A 25,025-nucleotide genomic window follows, 5' to 3' on the forward strand; every position below is an offset into this window, starting at 1 on the left:
AAATGGCTGTTACTCAGGGTCTCAGAATAATCCTTTTTGTTTTAAAATGAAAGCTATTTTTGAATACTGGCTGAGGTTTCAGCCACCGTAAAAAAAGTTCTCACCAGCCAGAGACAATTGTTTTCTCTAAAAAAACCTCTCGTCGGCTTCATCAAAAAGGTATTTCATTAAGTCCTAGCTAGAAAAGTCGTGATGGACTTGAAAGATCCCACATTCCTTCGTTCCTTGATGAAGAATGTTCATTTTAAAAGGCCGTTTCTTTCTTTTGTTTTTGATCTTTTCCTTGGCAGTTAATGAAATGTTTTGTTTTGACTTATCGAATTTAACTTGATTTTTATGAGTAGGTTTATTCAGGAAAATGGAAGAGTCAGTATGATATGATATGATATGATATGATATTTATTGGTAAATATTTATATTATTTATGTCTAATTTAATTCTTAATACCTACAGGAAGCAGGTAACCGCTTTTTTAGCTTCTTCAGAAAGGTCACGTTAAGTTTTGTAGTTAGATAACTTTTTTGGTCGTTTAATTTTCCGGATTTTTTTTTACAATAGCGGAAACTGGCATAAAGGACTTTTCCAGCAGGTTCTATGGCACTTAAGCTACCTATATTACCTATATTATTAATTAATTTTTATCCAATATTTTTTGTAAATAATTGGCATGTAATATTAATATTATACAATAGAAAGAAAAGAAAGAAAGAAAAAGCATTTATTAGCACAACATAACAAGACTAAAACTAGAAATAATTAAACAGAATGAGGTTGCGCTAAATGGTCCTTACTCAGCTTGGTGTCACGGTGTGAGCCAACATGGCACACTCTGCGACGCTGATTTTCAGTAAGGCCCAGTAGATGGACTAGTAAACACAATGTAAAAAATAAATAAGGGAAAGCTTAAATACAAATAACAATCAAATTACTTAATTAAAATTAGCCTATACCTAAGTCTTATGAATGTTTGTGTGTATGTATGTATGTAAGTGTCTATGCGATTTGTGTGTGAGTGACTGAGTGTGCACGGTTGCCTAAGTGTTGCATTTTTGCTTAGCCAGTATGAATTTACGGAGGTGAATTTTAAAGGTGGACACGGTTTTCGAATTACGTACTGGTGGTGGCAAATCATTCCAACACTTGGTGGCAGCGAAACGAAAGCTGCCACGGAAGGCAACCGTGCGGTGTGGAGGAAAAGTGAGTCGTGATGCGTGTCTTATGGCGCGCGCACAATAAATGATTATGTAAATGATAATTACCCCTTACTGCATGTTATATATTTTTTATTTATTTGAACTTGAATAACTGTCAATAGAGTTGAATATCATATCCGTCATATATGGCTCCGTATGCGGTAAAGAGTTAAGACTATCTTATGTTCGCTGTGATAATGACTCAACGTAAGTTTTTTTTAAGCTTATGAAGCAGGGTGGTATTCCACCTGTACAATGTGTATTGCACATTTTGCTTAGTGTGCAAACTGCACATTGGACCGAGATATTGGACAGATAGAATAGCAACCTTATCGCGAGGTCTACAGCTCACAGAGCCACTAAAACAATATTACAAATGTTTTTATACATTTGTTAATTTGGTATTTTCCGGCAGTATTTTTGTTACGCCCATGTATTTGTCTCGTCAGCATAAAGTGCGGTATGCGATTTTGTTTTTAAACCACCGAGCGAATTTACTCTCTCGTGTAAATTCAGAATAAGCGGCATTCGGCTGCGTCCATTTCAATGCATTAAACATGCAAACGGTGCAGTTTGGAAGTTCGATCGCGTAACTAACTGATGGAAATTCTGCCTATATACAGATTACAGTTACACTTGGATAATACCGACTACTTTGTATATAAAAACTGTAGGTATGTGAGATGTTTTTTTTTTGATTAATAAAATAGGAAATTAACCGAATTAACGCAGCTGGAGTGATGGGCACCTTTGCGTCGGGGACAGCCCGGGACGGTTTTCAGTAGGTAGTTTATACACATTTAGTTTATAGTTATATTTAGGTTTAGTAATTAAGTTTAGTTTTTAATTAGTTTAACTATTACCTATGTACCTATTTTATTAAACTGTATGTTGCTTATGGTAACATTAAATTTAAAAGCAAGATTATTAGGTTCAGTCAGCTTCTGGTTGTTATTGTATCCCGTAGTCAACAGTCCAATGAACAACTTGTGCAAAAACTTACTTCTAATTTGTCTAAAGTTTTCTCATCTAGTGAAGTTTGGCAGTCAGCTTCACATATTTAATTAATAATATGCTATTTGTTCTTGCGAAGCGAATGAGTTCAGCTATACTTAATCCTCTTTCCATTAACTTCCTCCCTTTCCCCAGCAACTCCTAGTATTTCAGTTACAAGGGCTCAGTCATGCCTGAGAACAATAAGTCATGAATTCACTATGTCAACCGGATAAGGCACAAATGCTGGTCTCTCACAGACCGCACAGCTTTCTCGAGACCTTTGTAAACCTTACTCACCATCAGGAACACAAAATACTTACAGATCAAGTAGCTGTGTTGCAGATGATAGCGGACAGGCTGGACTCGCCCGTCCTCGGCCGCTTCATGGATCTGCATGTTATGAGAAGGAGTTCACGGGATGCATGAAGCGGCGGAGGGGGTGGTCGCATCTTATACTCGTATGTTTTTGTTTTGTAATTTTTATTTTATTTTATTTTAGTTTTCCTTTCCTTTTAATAATATTCTAACATAGTTCTAAAGTAAAGAGTTACTAACCATATTATGGAACCTATGTTTTCTGAATTAAATAATTTTTATTTTATTTTATTTATTTTATTTATAGGGTCTTCACAAAGGTGGAGTTTCCATACTGACTTTAAGTAGATTCGAGCGCGATGACGTTCCGTTTTGCTCCACTTTTCTTATGGTTTTGTATGTACTTGAAAAACATAACCGGGTCCAAAATAGACAAATAACAGTGTTATAATGGTCGTGGTCTTATGTATGGTGGCAGTTTTTGTATTTGTACTTGCCAGTTTGATGTGCTCCAGATTCAATCGAGTCTTTTCACTAGTCCTCTCTTGTGCTCTTAGATGTAGGTAGCATTATTTATCGAATTTAAACTGTTGTGAGACATACTATCATTAAATCATTTTACGGTTTAGACTCACTTGTTTTAGTCACTCGCGCGACATGTTTCGGAGAGCCTAGGTCTCCTTTCTCAAGCACTAATAGTGCGAGCAGCGTTCACGACGACCGTGTATTGCGTTGCGTACTCCTAGCTACCTAGCTCCTGGAGACCTAGGTTCTCCGAAACATGTCGCGCGAGTGACTAAAACAAGTGAGTCTAAACCGTAAAATGATTTAATAGCATTATTTATATTATATATTTCCAAGGCCGGGTCCAAACACCAATCCCGTTTTCCTCAATTGATTTTCAATTCCGTTTATATTCTCGGATGCACAACACGGTATATACAGAGAGTAGCTGGGAACCGACCCGCTGCGTATCAATAATGCAGGCTAGCGGACAAAACACTTAGCGGGGTCGGATCCGATACGTATACGTTTGGGGGGCTGACGCCATTGCGTATCGTCTTTTGTAGACGTATAGATTTTACTGTTGTGTTCAATTCATTTTTGTTAGGAGGCCTAGGTACCTACCCTCATTGATTTAGTATATGTATTTTTATCAAATCGGATCGGTCGGAGTGGCGAGCCTTGGGGGAGGCCTATGTCCAGCAGTGGACGTCTATCGGCTGACATGATGATGATGATGATGATTTTTTATCAATATGTATATACTTTAATATGATTAAATATGTGTGTTACTTTTTAGGGTTCCGTACCCAAAGGGTAAAAACGGGACCCTATTACTAAGACTCCGCTGTCCGTCTGTCCGTCCGTCTGTCCGTCTGTCTGTCTGTCACTAGGCTGTCTCGTGATCTGTGATAGCTAGACAGCTGAAATTTTCACAGATGATGTATTTCGGTTGCCGCTATAACAACAAATACTAAAAACAGAATAAAATAGAGATTTAAGTGGGGCTCCCATACAAAAACGTGATTTTTGACCGGAGTTAAGCAACGTCGGGCGGGGTCAGTACTTGGATGGGTGACCGTTTTTATAGTTAATGGTACGGAACCCTTTGTGTGTGAGTCCGACTCGCACTTGGCCGGTTTTTTTATTAAATGAAACATTTCTAAATTATGCTATAGGCTGCAAAAGACAGTCATCATCATCATCTTCCTCGCGTTGTCCGGGCATTTTGCCACGGCTCATGGGAGCCTGGGGTCCGCTTAGCAACTAATCCCAGGAATTGACGTGGGCACTAGTTTTACGAAAGCGACTGCCATCTGACCTTCCAACCCAGAGGGGAAACTACGCCTTTTTTGGGATATTGTTATAAATATATATTATTCTATATATATTGTATGAGAGACCAGCATATTTACTTTTCTCTTTTCCATTAGTGTTTTGTATCATAGTATTTCTAGAAGTTTTAACTGTTAGAATAGATTTACATTACTTAATAAGAGGTCTAAGATTTAGCAGTAGATATTCAACCGAATTCACAATGTTACTACAAAATGCAACTGAGCTTTCACTCTATTCCGCATTAGAGCGCGTACCAGGTAATTTGTGCGTGGGAGGGAAATATTTTCGTTCGAGAAAACCGTTTTGTGTTATACGGTGGTATACATTGTAGCCAACAATGTAGTTAAACGAGTTTTTAAATAATCGAATTTAAACTGTTGTGAGACATACTAACATTAAATAATTTCACGGTTTAGACTCACTTGTTTTAGTCACTCGCGCGACGCACGCAACGCACGCAATACACGGTCGTCGTGAACGCTGCTCGCACTATTAGTGCTTGAGAAAGGAGACCTAGGCTCTCCGAAACATGTCGCGCGAGTGACTAAAACAAGTGAGTCTAAACCGCGAAATTATTTAATGAGTTTTTTAATAGTTTTATGACTAGATATTGAAACATAATATTTATTTAGTCGATTTTATTTAACCTACTTTTTATAGCCGTTGTTGAGCGTTGGAGGTAATGGCGACCAAATGAAAGCAGAGAATCTGATATCTTAATTTAATGTTTTACAGAAGGCTGGTTAGAAAAAGTGCTCTTATCTACATACATGTAGAAGCTTATATAGTAAAGTACAGCGCCACACTATGACACTACGGATGGGTTAGGAACTATTACATACATTGACATAGCTAACAGCTTATTGAGCACTTAAACTAGTACACAATAGTTTCGGTAGATGTCACCTTTACATATCATAGGACGATTGAGAGACTTAATCTGTCTAGATTAGGTAAGTAGGTACTTAGGTATGCTAATACCTACTTATCTGCTACTTGTTAAGATAGGTCTTAACATTTTGCCACCCCTTGAAATAGTTAATGTTTTATGAGTAACATTAGGTATTTCAAAGAATAGGCTTTATACATTTTACCTATCAGTAAGGATGGGCAGAGTTCTTTGTTACGAGTTATAGTTAGGTAATTACTTAAATTTTAATTAGATCTGTGCCCATTCTTATAAATGAAACAACAATAGGAAATGATTTTTATTTTAAATAGGGAGTAGGTATTCTAATTATGTACATAGGTACTAGGTAAGTAAGGTAATTTAGGTACTTAATTATACTTATTTGACACTTAGTTATAATTATTTGAACTTTACATTAGGTTGGTACTGTTGGTAGGTATTTACTACTTATATGACTTCACCCGAAGTAGGTAATGGACAAATGTTATTGAACGCGCGTTGGATGTCCCCTCTGGCGGTTCGGATGACGGCCACCCTGGTGACGCCATCCCGGCCCGGCTGCGTCGCGACGATCTTGCCCAGCCTCCACCGGCAGGGCGGCAGACGCTCGTCTCGTACCAGGACGACGGTGTCGACTGCGAGGCTTGGGCCGCGCGCGCTCCTCCACTTCGTGCGTTCCTGCAGCGTTCCGATGTAGTCACGTGACCAGCGCCGCCAGAAGTCCTGCGTGATTTGTTGCAAAAGTTGATAGTGAGTTAATCGGTTCTTTGGTACATGGTTATAATCTTCGTCCGGAAGTGAATTTGGTGCTTTTCCAATTAAAAAGTGAGCTGGCGTAAGGACAGGATAGTCAGGATTTGAACTAGGTAAGGGACATAGTGGCCTAGAATTTACCATAGATTCTACCTGATATAGGATTGATACAAATTGTTCGTAAGTTAACAAAGATAACCCTAACACTCTTTTTAAATGATATTTGGTAAGTTTTATACTAGATTCCCATAGGGACCCCATATGAGGTGTATAGACAGGAATAAAACTCCATTTTATGCCCTCGTCTGCGCAATGAGATACTAGCTCGCTCGAGCTGTCCTGTAGGTATTTTTGTAAATCTTTTAGCTCGTTACTAGCCCCATGAAAGGTTGTTGAATTGTCACTCACCAACTCCTTCGGTTTACCTCTCCTGGCGATGAATCGTCGCAGCGCCGCCAGGAAATTGGCTGACTCGAGCCCTGTAATTAATTCGAGATGAATTGCCTTTGTTGCAAAACAAATAAACACTGCTATATAGCACTTAGAGACCTTGTAACCACGCCCTGTCCTATCTCTAATGTTATAAGGTCCTCCATAATCGATACCCGTGATAGCAAAGGGGGGGGAAGGATTTACCCTTGAGGGGGGTAAGTTTCCCATTATAGGGTTAGTAGTCTTTGGATTTGCTCTAAAACACGGAACGCATTTATTTACAATTTTCGAGGCTAACATCCTACCTTTTGTTGGCCAGATGCGCTCGCGAATAGTTGAAAGTAATAACTGAGGGCCAGCGTGCAGAGTACGTATATGTGCGTTTGCCATCAGTAGTTTGGTAAGCGCGTGCTCGTGACTTAATATTAAAGGATGTTTTTTTTCATATGCATAATGCGAAAGACCGATTCGTCCGCCTACGCGAACGAGTCCGTCCTTCATGAATGGGTGTAAAGATAATATTTTTGATTTGTTAAGAACCGGTTTATTGTTTTGCAATAATTTATATTCGTGTGGGAATGATTCCATTTGTGCATGTCTAATTAATGCGTGATCCGATTTTTTTAATTCTTCTACGGACAATGGTCCTGATAATTTATTATTTGGATTAATTGTTCGAGTTTTATTTTTTGTATTATATATAAATCGAAGTATGTATGCTAATACATGAATAAGTGTTTTATCGCTTGACCACCTGTGGAAAAGATATTGTATCGTGTCGTTAGATTCTGTGCTAATAGCCAAGGTGAGAGTTATGTTTACGTCGCTCTCGGCCTCGGGTGCATGATTTAGTGACTCAGAATCGTGGGTCGGCCATGTGTCCGGACTTTGGGTCAACCACGCCGGCCCAGACCACCATAACTGGTTGGTTTCCAGCTTGCCTGGTGCTACCCCTCGGGACAAAAGGTCGGCGGGGTTATCCTCCGAGCGGACCCATGACCACTCGTGCTTGTTTGTAAGTGATAATACTTTTGTGACTCTGTTACTAACAAAACAAGTTAATTTAGGGTTACTATTTTTTATCCAACATAATGTTATTTTTGAATCTGACCACAGGTTGATTCCGGAAACGTCACATTTTAATGCTCGTTTTATTTTGTCGACATGTGTCGCGAGCAGTAAACTGGAACAAAGTTCCAAATTTGGAATAGTTTGGGGTTGTATTGGACTTATTTTTGATTTTGAGTAAAGTAGGTGAACTTGTACGTTTCCTACTCTATCGCTTGATCGTATATAGATGGCAGCGCCATAGGCTTTAATACTACTGTCACAGAACCCATGAATTTGTATCGTTACATAATTGGGTATGACTGTACATCTCGAAATTTTCAATTGGTTTAATAAAAACAAGTCTCGATAGAATGTGTTCCATTCTTGGATCAAGTCTTGTGTTAATTCGGTATCCCAATCTAATTGAGCCTTAAATAATTTTTGAATAAATATTTTGGCTACTACAATTACTGGTCCCGTCAAGCCTAGGGGGTCGAAAATGGACGAAATTACCCCTAGTACCTTTCTTTTGGTGATTGGGTGTGAAATTTGGTTTTCTTTAATGGTATACATAAGCTCATCTGAGTCACTAGACCACGCTAAACCCAGGACCTTATGTGTTTTATCTCCAAATTCGGTTGTGTGTGTGTTTTGGTGTGTGTGTGTTTCGCTCACCCGTTTTATGATGACTTCGGAATTGGACTTCCATTTCCGCAGCGTGAAGTTGGCTCCCCGCAGGATCTCGTTCACCTGTGATGCAGTTTCAGCTACCTGATTCTCGTCGTCGCCGCCGGCGATAAAATCGTCCATGTAGAACTGGTTCGCTATGGCCTCTGCAGCTGCTGGAAATGTGTGTTGGTTTTCGTTTGACAATTGTAACAAACATCTGGTTGCAATATGTGGTGCTGACTTTAAGCCGAAACTTAATGTGGTCAGCATATAAATTTGGAGTCGTTGGTGAGTATTTTCCCGCCAAAATATGCATTGTAGGTATTGTTGATTTGGTTTAACATAAATACATCTGTACATTTTTTGTATGTCAGCGTTAATAACATATTGGTATTTTCGGAATCGTAGAAGTATATTTATGAGTTCGTCCTGTATTATTGAGCCTTTGTATTGGATATCATTCAAAGAAATGCCGTTATCAGTTCTGCATGAGCAGTCGAAAACAATTCGAATAGGGGTTGAGGGGGAGTCGCGAAAAACAGCTTGGTGGGGTAGAAAATTACATGGGCCATCATAATTATCTTGTAATTGAATCATATGGCCAGCTTGTTCGAACTCGCGCATGAAATTCACATATTTATCTTTAAATTCGGGGTTCCGCTCGAACTTGGATTCTAATGTTTTGAACCTCCGATATGCTATGTGCCTAGATTGACCTAACTTGGTAGGTGGCTGCTTTAATGGAAGTTCTATTTCGAAATTACCCTCAGAGTTGTGAGTGTGAGTTTTCAGAAATATATCCTCACATTGTTTTTCATCATAGGGTAAATTTGGTGCGGAACCCTCCTCTATTTCCCAAAACTTTTTTAATTGAGTTTCTACTGTAACTTTACATTGAATGGCAGACTCGGTTTTTTTTTGTACGGAACCCGTGACTATCCATCCTAATCGCGAGCGTCTCAGAACCGGTAATCCGGGCCCGAGCTTGTATTTACCGGTAAGAAGTAAATCAAAGAATATCTCCCCACCGATAAGCAAATCTACATCTTGAGCTAAGTTAAACTCGTCATCAGCTAATTTATAACGCGACGGAATGTGCCAACGTTGCACGTTTGGTATTAAAATGTTGGTAGTACAAATTATAGGCGTAATAAAACAGGACAAATTCGTTGTAAAGGTTCCGTCTAAGGAATGCAATGTTACGTCACACGATTCTAAAAGGCTAGACACTTTTTCATTGAAACCTATGACATTTAAGGCAAGTTGTTCCTTGTTTAATTGTAACTTTTTGGCCGCGTTTTCGGTAATGAAATTTTCTTGCGAGCCATTGTCTAAAAATGCCTTCATTTTATGCACATTGTTATGCTTATCCCTAACGAGCACTTGGGCTGTTGTAAGGAAAACTGACCTATTTCGCGCATTGTTTATTTGTTTTTCGATTAAAGTGTTATTCGACAAGGTAGTCTCGATTTGACTAGAACTCGGTTGTTCGTCGATTAACGTTGATATTGGTAATCGCGTTGGTACGGGGTTACTACCTACATGAGTGTTGGTATTTGGTTTGTGTAGTAACGTATGATGCTTGCCCTTACATACTCGACATGTACTGGCCCTGCAGTTTGTTAAGACATGCGTTCCGGACAAACAATTAAAGCATAATCGTAATTTATTCACGGCTCGGATGCGCGCGATAACGTTTAATGCACTAAACTTTGGACACTGATTAATATAATGCGTACTCGAACAATACGGACACTGGTTACATTTAAACTGTTTGGAGGTTACCTTGATAGGTTCGGACGTGGTTACCATGGCCTTCTTGGAAGTGCTGGGTGCGTCCGATGGTACTGCTGGGCTGGTCGCTTCCAGCCGGTCAGCTCGGTTCTTTAGGAAGGTTTTGAAATCCTGCAACGAAGGCAATTTTCTCAAATCAACACTGTTTTCCCACTTTGATTGCAATCGACTGTCTAACTTTTTAACTAACATGTGAATAATTGCGAGATCCCAATTTTCGGTAGGTACATTTAATGAGCGCAAAGATCTCAAATGTTTGGAAATATTATCGCACAGACCTCTTAGACCCGAAGGAGTTGACGGTACCGGTTCCACGTCGAACAAGGCTCGCATGTGGTTGGTGACTAAACGTTTAGGATTATTATAACGTTCACAAAGCATCTGCCACGCGAGCATGTACGCGTCCTCGGAGAAATCGAGCGAACTAATTACCTCAAGTGCGCCGTCTTGTAAACAACTGCGTAGGTACTTATATTTTACGATCGGTGCTAAGCTAGCTTGGTTGACTAGGGCATCAAATGTGTCTCGAAATTGCAGCCACTGTGTTAGGTCTCCGTCGAAGCTAGGGAGGCTAATTTCGGGATATTTTATCGACTCACCGAGGGGTTGCTGCGGCGGGGCTTGCGGACTATGGTCATTTGGTGTTGAATCGGTATCTACCTTCGCCAGCAGCTTGCCCTTAGCGCTAAGTCGGTAAAATGTGTCCTCAAATGACATACGCTCGGCCTCGTGGGCTTCGATGTCCCCTTCGTCGCTGCACAGTGTCTCGATCCGGTCCTGTATCTCAGAGAAATCATTGTATAACTTTGGTAATTGTTCTAGTCTTAAGCTTATGTCTACAATTATTTCGGCCGTCAATGCACTTGAGTCGATTCTTTCTATAAATTTATTAAATACAGTTAATTTTCGCTTACAGACACCTCGTCTATTTTTTAACTGCCTAATTTCTAACTCTTCTAGAGTGCTTTTGGAAGTTTCTAACATGATTAAGAACGATTACAATTTACAATTTGTAGGAAATAAATCGATTACAATTAAATTTGGTAGGGAGATTTGGTAGATAGGTTAGGGAATGCCAGCTCACTTGCCTTCTCGATTGATGCTCGTGCGCGTGGCGTAGCTTGGTGATTGCCCTCGCTTGGGCGCTCCTTCTGCCTCTGGTGTGGTACCACCCACGTGGTCCCTTTGGTACTTGCGGTAGCCGTTCCCTGCTGCGGCTGCGGTGCCACGCACGTGGTCCCGCTTTGGTGGCTCGGTCGGCGCCTGTCGCGTTGGCTCAGGCCGCTCGATCGAGTGGTGTGGTCGCCTCCTAGTCACCTCTTCAGCTTCTTCAGGTCGGCGGAGCCCCACGCGGTTGCTGCCTACGTGGTAACGTTGCTCTCCCGGCCTAAATCAGGATACGCGGCGATTCCTCGACGTACCGGCTCGCAAATTTTACTAAATTTACTAGCGATTCGCTTTAAAGTACTGAGATTAACCGCGATTTAAACTAGGGGTCACCATTATGTTGAGCGTTGGAGGTAATGGCGACCAAATGAAAGCAGAGAATCTGATATCTTAATTTAATGTTTTACAGAAGGCTGGTTAGAAAAAGTGCTCTTATCTACATACATGTAGAAGCTTATATAGTAAAGTACAGCGCCACACTATGACACTACGGATGGGTTAGGAACTATTACATACATTGACATAGCTAACAGCTTATTGAGCACTTAAACTAGTACACAATAGTTTCGGTAGATGTCACCTTTACATATCATAGGACGATTGAGAGACTTAATCTGTCTAGATTAGGTAAGTAGGTACTTAGGTATGCTAATACCTACTTATCTGCTACTTGTTAAGATAGGTCTTAACAGCCGTATATCGTTTTGAATCTTTGCAAAGTACCTAAATCATAAGACAATACCTACCAAGGTACATTCGGCAACTATTAACGGCCTGATTCGAACTTTAAGATACGTAAAAAATTTGCTAAAGATACGACATGGATCGGGTATGTCAGTGTCAAATGTTGAGGCCTAGGCTCCTTTCTAGGTATAATAGTGCAGGGATGCCCAAGTGGATACAAAGATTTATTTTATAAATTAGGATTAAATTACCTTCAAAAAAACGTCACTTGACACTCCATCCAAATCGCATCTTTAGCAAATTTTTGACGTACTTATCTTAAAATTCGAATCAGGCCGTAAGTGTGTTTTTAAAAATGAAATTTTTAGTAGAAACTTATTAACCTTAGCCATACTTTGAGTTGCCAGTTATTTCAGCATGTCATTTTAAAACCAGGAGTCGTAGCACGGTACGCTTATCACCATGCCTGTCACGTTCTAACAAGTATGTGAGTGCGAAAGTGACGGACTTAGTGATAGGGGAAACCATGCTGCGCGGGCAGAGCATATATAACATCGATTGTATTGCGGCGGCGGCTTTGTTCCCGTGACTGAAAAAACAGTACTTAAGTATAAATAATTTAAATAGATAACTAGCGACCCGCCCCGGCTTCGCACGGGTGCAATGCTGATATAAACCTTCCTCTTGAATCACTATCTATTAAAAAAAACCGCATCAAAATCCGTTGCGTAGTTTTAAATATCTAAGCATACATAGGGACAGACATACATCCAGACAGCAGGAAGCGACTTTGTTTTATGGTTTATTATTGTATACTATGTAGTAATATAATAATGTCTAACCCGCTGCAAGACTCAATTAATTAATTAGTTTTATTCCTTTCTAGCACATGTATAAGTCCAACTGACAGAACTATAGTTATTTGTTATACAAGGGTGCAATTGAGTGTTTCAACGCACGAGAAGTAAAATACATTTGCACCCGTGTGTAACACAAAACTTTTCACCTCACTATAGCGAGGAAAGTGCAACATCCACAGGACACACACATACATCATCTTCATCACTGGAGTCACTCATTTTTACGATATTATAACAAAAAACTCTGGAAATTCTGTATTTTTACGTGAGAAGTTTTTAAGTAAAAAATTTGTTGACAATGTTGACATTACTGACGTCAATGATGCGTTTTGAAATTGCATCGACTCAACTTGTGCGTTCAGAATTATATTTTACATCATTATTAAAAAACAAACGTTTCTTATGGAACTTTAAGGTTTATGACATAAAATCATTAAATAAAGCTAAATTTGGTATTTTTTATTAGATTCTCAAACCATTTGTTTAATGATAATTAATACCGAACGAACCATTATTATGAGCGTTTTACGTTTTACGTTTACGTTTTACGTTTGCTTTACGTTTACGTTTTACGTTTTGCTACTTAAACACGCTCCATCCAAGGTCATATTACTTTCCCCACTAGTGGATAAAATGTGTTTTTCCCCGCTTGTTTTAAAGAATAAAAGACATCTTTCCGAGCTAGTGAGGGGAAAAGACAATTTCTTAGGTATCTAATTGAGGCTTGTAGCTTCTATTATATAAGAAAAGTATTTGTAACCTTCATAAGAAATACGTAACGTATAGCTATAGAGACATTGTATAAGAAGCTTGTATTCTTCACAGTGAGCACACAGCTTAAGCCGCAAAACTTCTGCAAAACTAAAGCTGGAAAGTCACCTATCATATTAAGTTGCAGCTTGGAGCGCGAAGTGACCCGAACTGAAAAACTCGGCTCGCTTAGCAACTTAAGGAGTTAGCGAAACTTGCGGCCGCCTGTCGGGGTGACAGCGACAGTCGCGGTCGTGTCGCCGCGACAGCGGCACTTCTGTCCGGTAAGATACTCTACTTTCATTTCACAGAAACTACATAGATCAACAATTATAATTATTACAAGTTCTTTACCTTAGTTCAATAATTTCCTGACTAGTCGCACTTGTTAGTAGTACAGATATTGTGTACATGATGTATATTTTAAATGTATCTATTACCATGTGTTGATGAATAAACTATTATCTATCTATTTATCTTTATTCCATCCATCAAATGTAAATAGAATGACGTATGCTTTGTTTACTCTTTTCTTATAGAAGTTAGAGAAACTTGTGACCGCCTGTCGGGGTGACAGCGATAGTGCGGTCGTGTCGCCGCGACAGCGGCACTTCTGTCCGAAAAGATACTCTACATCCGGGCTTTTATACTTTATCGTGGTCTCCCATGGTATATGAAATATTTAGTTGTGACTAAAATTGCAACCATACGTTCCTCCTCTTAGGCTCTTACCCTAACGCCAATCACAGATAATATGTATAATACAGGCCAAATGATAACTGAATGATGTTATTTCATTGTAGTGCGTCTCTCCCCCTCATTTACTTGTACGGACAAGTACGAGCGAAATGCACGATAACTAAATGTCATCAGTTAGAATTGAGGCTTATCCTACCAAAGGATTTTCACTTAGTACCTATCAGATTTAAATTCAGATATATTTATTTCTTAATAGCGATACAAAATTTTCATTACCACAAACATAAAAACACCCACATAGGTAGTGAGATCGTCAAGGTGTATAATAGTCCGACAAGAAATTGTATGAAATTATTTAGGGCGCCACTTCCTACGTAACTGTCACATTTTTGACGTAAAATGCTTAAACATAGCGACAATTTAGTATGGATTTTTTTAGTTCCATTTTATTTAATTTCTACTATTTTGTGTCGCACTATAGGTACGCTTGGTACACATTTTAAACTAATCGCAAGTATTGTATTAATTTTGGAATGCGGAAAACATTGGAGGAGGGCGTACACATCGAAGATCGACATATTCTTATCATAAAAAATAAAAAGTTTTGGTTTATCTATTTTAGTTGGTTTTTAACCAAATTTTGAAATTGGAAATCTGACGTTGGACAACCTGTATAGGTACCTGTACAAAGGTATGTTATCCTTTGAAATTCACAAGTAGTGACACCGGTGGATTTCTACTATTCAAGTAGAGCCTATCGCCACACCAAGCGCACTATGAAACTATTCAGGTGCGAATCGAACACGGTTTAGCCATCAGCGCCCCCCTCCGCCCACTCGTCGCTGATTCAAATTGAATCGAGTTGCACTCGCTGTGTGCACGGATGTGGCTTTGGAGCGGTTCAGGGATTGGTTGTTTATGTTTAGTAATTTTTTTGTTTATGTAGAGCCATTTAAAAAAAATGTATAAAAAACATATTTTAAGTAAGCGTCTATTGATCAAAGGCCAAATCGAAATAGTCATATACAGTATACAGTTGTGTGGAATATAATAGCAGTCAATAGGAAAAGGAAAATAAGGTGAGAACTATTACTTCAGATCAATTATATTGGATCTTTTGTTATAATTTATCTGCATTACTTGACATTGTTTCAAAATTAACTGTAATCTTTATTTAAAAAATAATGTATGTAAACAAAAATATCATCAACCGGCTTTTTTACTACCTCGCGAAAATCTAAAAAAATACGATTGTGATAATTGTAATTTAGTATCTTGTCTATTATTTACTTCTTGTAAACTTTATTAGCAGAAATTAAAACCTAAATAGGCTGTAGGAAAATTAACATTTTCTTTAATTTACTCTTAGTTGTTATAAGCAAAATAATCATTCATCATATTAGACAGATTTATTACGCTTCCAAAGCGTAAATATCATACATAAACATCAAAGCGCCGCTGAAAAAATACACACACCACATTCAAAAATTACCCATTCAGTTAAGGCAATTGTTTAAATCCGTTAACCGACGCGGCCCCGCGCCGAATGAAATAATTCAACTCCCTATCCCCCCCTCCCCCTGGATCCAAGATGGCGGCGGGGCGGAGCAGAGGGTGGGGCGTGCCTCATTTGAAATTCGAACCCGTTGCTTTCGAACGTGTGCTCGAATGCTGCATAACGGTTTTCGGCCAATTAATTTTGACATAACTTGGTTTCTGTTAATTGTCGAATCTGTATGGGTTTTGTTGTTGGTAATTGATGCTTGGGGAGCTATTGAGATTAAATTAAACGGGGATTTAAAACTGACGAGAGATTTAATATTGCTCTGTGTTTTTGGATGTTTGTTGATGCTGTTGAAACTGTTAATTTTAAATACAATAACGAATACTTGCTTATTAACTTACTACTTATTACATATTTAAAAAAAAGATAAAACTCGGTTTTAGAACATATTTTGTAATAGGCAAATAAAAATAACTGAAATCGCTATTTTTTTGTGTTATTGTACCTGCCTAATGAAGTAGTTCTTTTCTAATGACATTTTTCAGCTAAATTATCTTAGCTAATTTATTATTAGGTAAATTAGGTGGGTACAGCTACGAGTACATTACATAAATACTGGCCTACTACGCTTGAAAAAAATACCTACTTACCTTTTTTTGTTAAATAATATGGAATCTACTCGCTCCCGGAAAAATTTTAGTTTCTTATCATAAAAATTAAACATTAAAAATAATATATGACATAGCTAAAATATTTTCTTAAAAATGTGATATAATCTATATAAATTTTTTTCAGAAAATAGATCAATCAATCATTCTAAAAAATGTTTGAACATTTTATGATAATTTAAGTGTGATTCTTTTTTTGTACTAACTAATAGATTTGAAAATTAATGATTATTGATGATTCAAACGACAATTTTATTTTAATAAAAAAAGATAGCATCACTCCTACTCCTTTAATATCTACTACAGTTAGACCAAGAGAAATCTGCAGAGATTTTGACAGCCCACGCAGTGCAGGTGTTATTTTAAACGTCAGACTTCTATAAAATTATGACGTGTAAATAACACTGCCACTGCGTGTGCTGTCAAAACCCCTGCAAACTTTTCTTGGTCTTACTCTACCACAGTAATACCGTGCTAATACGAATCTTCACTCCTCAAGCCCAAACACTCCAAGAAGAAATCCTAAACTCAAACATCCGTCACAACTCGTCCACAACACCTCAGTTTTTCCCTAAGCCGGCATTGTCTGTTGTAACTTTCACAATATTATGTAGAGTGGCGTAATGCCTTCACAAAGGCTCCCTCGTTGGTAAATAGCGCTTTGTTCCAAGCCAAATTTTGACAATCACTAGCTAGGGGGGCAGGAGGAGACCCCCTTCAGAGATAGCCTATCGCTAGATGGTTCAAAAAGAAAAACCGGCGGCTTTTCTGTGGCCAATACGAAAGTTAACGTTTTAGGTACATTTCACTAAGACGGAGGAGATACATGCCTAGGCAAGAAAATTAGCCTTTAAATTAAATTTATTTTATCATGTCCGCAGTAGTGTCACATAACCTTAACCCATTCTAAAAAAGTTTTTGACCCAGAACCCAGATACGAAGAGAGCGTCTGAAAAGTAAAGGGGAATAGTATATTACATACCAACAAGGGCTGTAAAGTAAGAAATGTCCCAATTGCAGAAATAAAATATTATTATTATTACATATTTAAGAGTAAAATGAATAATAAATAAATAAATAAAATCATTTATTTCGACCAACTTAGGATCATATCACATTACATTGGGACATTACATTAAATAATAAAACTATAGTTTAAGTTAAAATTAACATTTAAATTAAATTAATTAATTAAATCATAATTATTACTTAAAATCTAACCTAAACAATAACGCCCGGTCGAGCCTTAGGAAGGCTTGGACACCAGCACGTGAATCATCTGACAGTGATTCAAGTACTGGCAGTCAAACCTCTCCGCAAACTGGAACTAGCCCGCACACTCTGCGCACCAGGGATGTGCAGCGTTTCCTCATTGTAGCGTAAAACAGTCAACCCTGGCCTCCGCGAACATCCCCGACGCACTATAGAAACGAGGTAGTCCCATCAGCACCCTGAAGGCGTTGTTATATTGTATACGAAAATGACGGCAGTTGGAATTTTTATTTAGAAGCACGCATATTTATGTAAAAATATGTTACAGAAAAATATGATTACGCCGGGTAAGTGAAACTGACTTCTATTTATACTACCATACGATAACGCTGTAATCACTCAGTTTATACTCAAATAAATATGAGGCTAGGAGTTGATTGACTTTTATATTCAAAGTTAAGCTATGCAGCATATTAAATATTGCAGATTGTAAGCAAATAGCTGAGTTATCCAGGCGAAAGACTGTACTATAAAATAAAATCGTGTACGATTTAACAGAAAACCGCAGCACAGTACTTTAAATATGAGATCGCCTCCGGGTGGCAAAATCGTGTCTAGTATTCCATTTGTAATACGGGATCTACTGGTAGGTAATCGGTGCCCTCCATAGAGTAGGTTAGGCAGAGAGGAAAGTTTGCGGAAAGTGTTAATAGACGAATATATGCTGTGAATTATGTTAGTTTCAGTGCGCGAAACGAAGCGATACTTTACTCAGATGTGCTTAGATGCAGAAAGTTTTTGTATATTATAAATTATTTATGAATTGATATATTCATTTATAAAGTATGTATTTTATGAATGAATATGTCAATTCAAACGTCGCGTCAGTACGTTTCGAACCCTTTGCGTATGTGGTCAACAAGTAGACTCCCAATACTAGGTTTACTATGCTTATTTCCATTCGCTAATGGTTCTACTAGCTTATTTGGAAAATTACGTATACGTGTAACTTCTAATAAGTCAATTCTATGAAATGGGTTTTGAGTAGCAAATTATAGGTACATCCTGAGGAAACATTTCCAGAAATAAAACTCAACAATACAAATGCTTGAATGACTAATGCTTTTATTCGAAACAAACAAACAATATTAAATAAAATAGGCTTAAATCTAGTTAAATTAGAAATTACAGTGCTGCGAGTGGTTCCAGAAAAGGATAACACTCAGCATGTGTTGCAGCACATGAGTAGTGTTACGACGCCGATTTTCAGTGTAATAAATAGTTGTGGCAATCGATATAAAAACATTCTTTTACAATCATTTCAAGCACCAACCCTCCTTAATCTTTGTCCCACCCTCCTCCCCCTGCCAGTCCAATGTTGACAATTGATGGATCTCGCGAGACACAGATTAATGCCCTGTCCTCTCGGCATCTACGTCCTAAGTCCTTCACAAAAGACTACACTTTCAGGCAAAATCCAACTTTGCCAACTGTCAATAAGACGATATTTCCATGTAGATGCAATCAGATTTCATCCTTATTGCTAATCGGCAAAGTGGAGGGTTTTGCCTGAGAAATGAAAAATGGTGCCGTTTTAAGACCAAGCGGCATTGAGTTGAAGTGGTGTTGGACAATGCGAATAAATGTGGTATTTAAGTAGCTGTTAGGAGTTGACTTTCCTTTGTGCTCAATAGGCTTGGTTTTTACGAATTTCAGGCTCTATTTGGGATGTTTACCGGACTTCCTTAAGCTTTTAGGGTTCAGTGTAGATTATTTATAAAAAGGCTTGAAAAAACCGTTATCCGACTCACTAGTATAAAGCGAGGGATACTACAGATTTTTAAATTAACACTTTTGCTGTCCTAAAGATGTCCTTTAAATTAAAACTAAAAAAAATATCTTCTTTATATATATTTATATGGCTTCTACAATCCTGCACTAACTACACGTTTCTGTTTGACCCAATGGTTGACTGGTAGAGAATGCCTTAAGGCATTAAGTCCGACTTTTGTACAATTTTATATCGTGCAATAAAGTTAAAAAAATACTTTTTAAAGCATTTATTTACATACAAGATATATACAGTGGTACTACGTAAACGAAATTAATAACTAGCTTAAATCTAAAATAGGCCCTTGAGGCATTGTACCAAGGATGCTGGCGGCATTTCCCCGCTGTATCGCAATGCTGATACGTTGTGCGAGAAAGCCGCCAGCTCTTCGGTCACCAGTTACGTCAACCAGACGCTTCGCGATTTCTGCAAACAACTTATGCGCGCTGGGACCCCATGGACCTAGAGTTTCAACTCCAAATGGAACGAAATGATACTCTCTAACCGAGGCTCTTATATTTATTACGTTTTAAAATTTCGGCGCTTTCCGCCGCTCCGCCCGCTTTTACATTAGTCCGTTGGAGGTGGGACGGTGCCAGTGTGTCTACGCAGGTAGCATCCCACACCAACATCCGTCCCAAGCTCCAAGGAACCAAGGACATCCCATCGGGCCTCTTGCCATCATCTCTGATAATGCCAGTCGGCTCTAGAAGAGCGGGTACATTGATGGTGGCAAGAGACCGACGGATTATGTCATTAAGCGACGCATGTCTTGAAAAACGGCCGGCACTTTTTTGACAAGATAATCCATGGTGTCCCAGTCGGTCCACGTCCGTGCCACAAGAGCATATGTGTGGCGTACACACCGAAAAAATAAAAAATAATAGTTAAAAAATATATATGGATAAATGTTTTTTTTATTTTGATTGAATAAATTACAATTACATTACTGAAAATAAATTGATTACACAAAAATTTCAACTAAATCTAAATACCTACTATTTTTATATGATTTTGACCCATGTTCTTTCACTGATATGTGTTAAAATTGTTAAATAGCAAACGAAACCGTCAACGCCACCTAAACGAGAATAGGCCAAAGGTTGGTATTGGTAGTAGCGCCCTCCGTGCGAGTATAAAATTTTCTTGATTTCCGAGGCACGTTTTTTCCTTAGACTTTATTCATCTTATACGGAGCTTATAGGTCTTTGCCAATAGATAAGTAAAATAGGTTCGTTAGGTCGCTTCAGATGCCTAAAGGGCAAACTGTCTAGAAATAGGAGCCCCATGCGAACGAGACAATGATTTTCACGTTTCACGATAAACTCGTAAGTCCCCGTGTACTTGAACAAGTACAAAATAAATTCGAGTTTTGAACTCATATAGAAATAAAAGAAAGTTGCAAATTCAAAAGCCCCAAAATTGCCCTGGGTCTTACGAGGTGCCTAGAAATTTCATGATCTGCCGCCGAAAGACAAAGGTACAGTCGCCATCAGATATATCGGAGCGGCCAAGGTGTTCACAATATCTGAACACGCGCTCTAGCGCCTTGACAATAGAGGCGTGTTCAGATATTTGTGAGCCCCTTGCCCGCTCCGATATATCTGATGGCGACTGTACTAACTATTAGGCTACGAAAGCCGTATGCGTATATCGATGTTCTCTGGGCACCCCATTGCTGAAAGTAGTCGACGTAGTCGTGCAGTAGTCGGGATTGGCGGCAATATCGCCCGCCTCGTTTAATCACGCAGAGGAATGTGCGGGAGAGAAGCCTAGCCAGCTAACTAACTATGGAAAATACTATCTTTAGTTATTTTCATTGCAAATAAAAAAAACTGAGTTCAATCCTGCCTTGGACCTAATAGAGCAAAAACAAATAAGTAATAAGATAGATGTATGGATTGTACGGAAGAAAAGCCTAGCCAGCTAACTTTGGATTTTTTTAATACATTTATTTCTAGAAAAGCCTCGCTTACACCTACCTACTAGAGAAAAAAAAAGAAAAAAAATATATATGTACAACAAAACGGTGAAGTGTTAACATAGTTAATATGTCAATCTCTAAATCATGCATTCAATCACGCAAAAATGCCAACCTAGTTTGCCAAACGCTCAAACGTTAGGTTAAAAACGGGACCCTATTACTAAGACTCCGCCGTCCGTCTGTCTGTCACCAGGCTGTGCTGTATCTCATGAACCGTGGTAGTTGAAATTTTTACAAATGATGTATTTCTGTTGCCGCTATAACAACAAATACTAAAAAGTACGGAACCCTCGGTAGGCGAGTCTGACTCGTACTTATCCGGTTTTTGTTTTTAGGCTGCATTTTCCACAGTCCGTCTCCACACTTACCCCGCAGCAGCTGACAAAAGGCGCGCGGACATTATTGACTCGCCAATAATGTACGGAGATGCCGGACACCATAGCTCGGCATATAGCGGGATATGTGCAATAAACACCATTGCGGGCTTGTTTCCCATGTTTGATATTTTGCGAGATTGCGCTTATGAGCTCTTTATTTGATGATAGTTTTTGTATAAGTTTTTGGAACTGTAGAGGGGGTTTTTGGAACCGGGAAAAGACTATTTTCGTGTTGCTCTGTGGTATTGCATTTATTTTTTATTACAAAGCTCCACAAAATTACATTTAGTTTGACTGTCGAGTCAGGTATCAGTCACTCATTTCTACTTAGGTATCATCTATACTTAAGAGTCAGACCAAAAAAAGAGATGGCGGGAATGGCGGGATGACCTCGACGCTTTTTGCAGCGACTGGCGGGAGCATTATACCAAGCCGTGATGAGTGGCGGAAGAAAGGGGAGGCCTTTGTCCAGCAGTGGGAAACAAGATAGGCTATTTAAAAAATATATATATAAGATTATTATAATATTCAATATACATAAGTTTTTACTTCCCGTTAACAATAAAATGAATTATTCAACACTCATTCGTTCGTCGAAACAGAAAAACAATAAACTTGAATTAGCTATACAGTATTTATATCAACCAAGTACTTACCTATTTCATTATTTTCCACTAAAACAGAACCTTCACAGCCTAACGCACTACCTAACTTAGCTGCCTAACTTAGAATTTTTTCCCTCTCGCAATAGTCGCAATCAGGAGTGTGTAATGAATTCCTGTAATGGAGGATTGCCGGACACGTCGACGGTACTCGGAATTTTTTGTAATTACTTGTTTACAATCTTTAGCTTTATTGATTTTTCTTTTGACGAATGAATGTTGAACTAGCTATGCTATCCACCATGACTCTGACCACGATAACTTAGCACGAACTTGGCAGTAAGACTAAGAACGCATACATAAGGTCCATACTTGACGTAACACTTGGCATAAAAACTTAGCGTGGTCTGACTATAGTATGTATTTATTAGGTAAACAATACCTAAGCTGTCCTAATGCATTCACTTAGAATTTTTTCCTTCTCGCAATCAGTAGCGTGTAATGAATTCCAGTAATGGAGCTGTGCCGGATTGCCGGACGCCCGGACGGTACTCGGAATTTATTTGTCCTTGTTAAAACAGCTTTATTGTTTTTGTTTTCTTTTTTCAATTTTTACGTTCTATTAACCTAACACTAACTGAACCCTGTATTTAGGTTTGCAATTGTGTTTTAATGTTTGGGACATGGAATGGAAGATGATGATACACATGGAAAGATAACAATTTTACAAATATAGAAATATAGTACAGTCATCTGCAATAATATGTTTTACACAACAAAGCAGGGGTCGGAAACCGGTATTTGCTCCATACAAAAATACCGGTATTATTACGTTCTTTTTCGTTCTTTTGTTTATAATTTCATTTTTAATGGGACGTTTTAATAATGCAAAATTGTTTCCTAAATACATGATTCAGTCCTACGTAATGAGCATAAAAAAATTCAAAATATTGGGCTATTTCGCGGTTTTAAAAAATACCGGTTCCGAGCCCTGCAACAAAGGCCGCAAAAATATCTAACACAACCTTATTTGTAGAGCCATAAGAGCTTGTCACATATTTTTGCAGCCTTCAAAGAGTAACATAATATTTTTTTTAGGTAAAACCAGGTAGGTAACTATCAAGTTAAAAGTAGATACTTGTACTACAGTAGTTGTACTAAAGTGTTCTTTATTAAATTATAGTTTTCCAGTCCATAGTTTTAGGATTGCCATCGGAAGCCGCTGATTATTATATGCGGCAATATTCGAAAGAATAAGTGAGTAGGGCGTACTCACGCGCGCGCGCGTTATATACTGTATAAATAGGTACGGTGGCTGCCTATCTATTCTAGATAATAAGGGGATGCACTTAAAAGTATATTTATTTTTGCACCATTGCTACACATTTTTTTCTCTCAACCACTTAAATTAACGCAATTTCAGAGCCTCGCCTCAAACAAAATTTCTATATATTTATTTCCCGCTTCCTTTAACTTCGAAAAAATTGTTGCCGTTTCAAAGTAAAATGGTGCATTTACATATTTTTCCGCGCTGTTTGCGAGGAGCGTAAATAAATAAAAAAGTAATGCCCGTCGCGGCGAGGGAACGTTTTGCCGGGTAACAAAGCGAATATTGGAGAGCCCCACAAAGGCCACCCAGGGGGGGATAGGGAGGGGACTTAGGGATGAATTAAGTCGATGAAACTTGTTAAGATTTTGGTTGAGGTTGTGTCGATAAATGTGCATTGTTGACATAGCTTGTAGTTTTTTTATTGTCAGCATTAAATACCTAAATAAATTTAATGTTTTAAATTTATGTTTATCACGAATAAAATAAATGATTTAAGCAATTATATCAAACTAACCATACGTTGTCTGTCAGTGGGTAATTACAGGGTAATGATGATACCTACTGACGTTACCATTTCGAACCATTGATATATTATGATATAAATAATTACTTAATCTACAAATTTGAAATTGGTTTGTACATATCTGTAGAAATTATTTTAACTACAAAATGAATTTGGCAACAGAAAAATCTAATGGAATTGCAGTACGTGACGCCCGCCCGTCGTGACCGCTATTCATGCATTCAGGCACTGTTAGTATGTGTATTTTCAAACGAAAATGGAGACCTAGGCTCTCCGAAACATGTCGCGCGAGTGACTAAAAATACATGAGTGAAACCGCAAAATTTTCTTAAAGAAAAATCTAACCTAGGATTTAATAGCAGCTAGAAATTACAATTTTATAAGTCTACACCGGTAACGCTGACAAATACATCCCATTGGTGCAATACATTAATGTTGCAGTTGTTGTAGGTGAACTTACAACTTACAGCATTATAATATGACTCCAGATCTACACCTGAATGTTTTTGAATCGATCAACTGTCGAAGATTGAACAAATCGAACGTATAGAAAAGTAACGTAGCTTTAATTTAAGTTACACCTAATTGCAAGTGCCTTGACCTTTTTAGGGTTCCGTACCCAAAGGGTGAAAACGGGACCCTATTACTAAGACTCCACTGTCCGTCTGTCCGTCTGTCTGTCTGTCACCAGGCTGTATCTCATTAACCGTGATAGCTAGAGAGTTGAAATTTTCACAGATGATGTATTTCTGTTGCCGCTATAACAACAAATACTAAAAAGTACGGAACCCTCGGTGAGCGAGTCCCACTCGCACTTGTCCGGTTTTTATTTATTTATTATTTTATATTGGACCTTTATACTGTTGTACATATCGACCCA

At 38.3% G+C, this 25,025-nt stretch overlaps 1 protein-coding gene across 16 annotated transcripts; it reads right to left on the reverse strand.

The window, feature by feature from the left end:
* Positions 1-5,146: 5,146 nt before the first annotated feature.
* On the reverse strand, positions 5,147-11,471 carry LOC134749321 (uncharacterized). 16 transcript variants are annotated; one of them, XM_063684234.1, is made up of 4 exons: positions 10,554-11,471; positions 9,946-10,065; positions 6,418-6,488; positions 5,148-5,979 (listed from the first exon to the last, which is right to left on the reverse strand). In XM_063684234.1, exons 1-4 carry the CDS (start codon positions 10,590-10,592, stop codon positions 5,700-5,702), a joined length of 510 nt encoding a protein of 169 aa, XP_063540304.1. In that variant the 5' UTR covers positions 10,593-11,471; the 3' UTR covers positions 5,148-5,699. The 16 variants fall into 16 exon arrangements, 14 of the variants coding, with proteins under 14 accessions (XP_063540305.1, XP_063540303.1, XP_063540304.1 ...); XM_063684236.1 differs by lacking the exon at positions 10,554-11,471 and adding an exon at positions 10,233-10,542 and having other exon boundaries at positions 8,167-10,065; XM_063684235.1 differs by lacking the exons at positions 9,946-10,065; positions 10,554-11,471 and adding an exon at positions 10,233-10,547 and having other exon boundaries at positions 5,147-5,979.
* Between the last annotated feature and the right edge of the window lie 13,554 nt (positions 11,472-25,025).

Source organism: Cydia strobilella, chromosome 18 (assembly GCF_947568885.1).
Source record: "Cydia strobilella chromosome 18, ilCydStro3.1, whole genome shotgun sequence".
In the NCBI taxonomy this organism is placed as follows: domain Eukaryota; kingdom Metazoa; phylum Arthropoda; class Insecta; order Lepidoptera; family Tortricidae; genus Cydia; species Cydia strobilella.

Excerpts from the sequence above, each read along its gene's own strand:
- LOC134749321 (XM_063684222.1), bottom strand. The coding sequence starts at position 10,592 with ATGACCATAGTCCGCAAGCCCCGCCGCAGCAACCCCTCG. Across the intron at positions 10,066-10,553 it reads CCCGCCGCAGCAACCCCTCG|GATTTCAAAACCTTCCTAAA; the intron begins GTGAGTCGATAA and ends CCTTCGTTGCAG.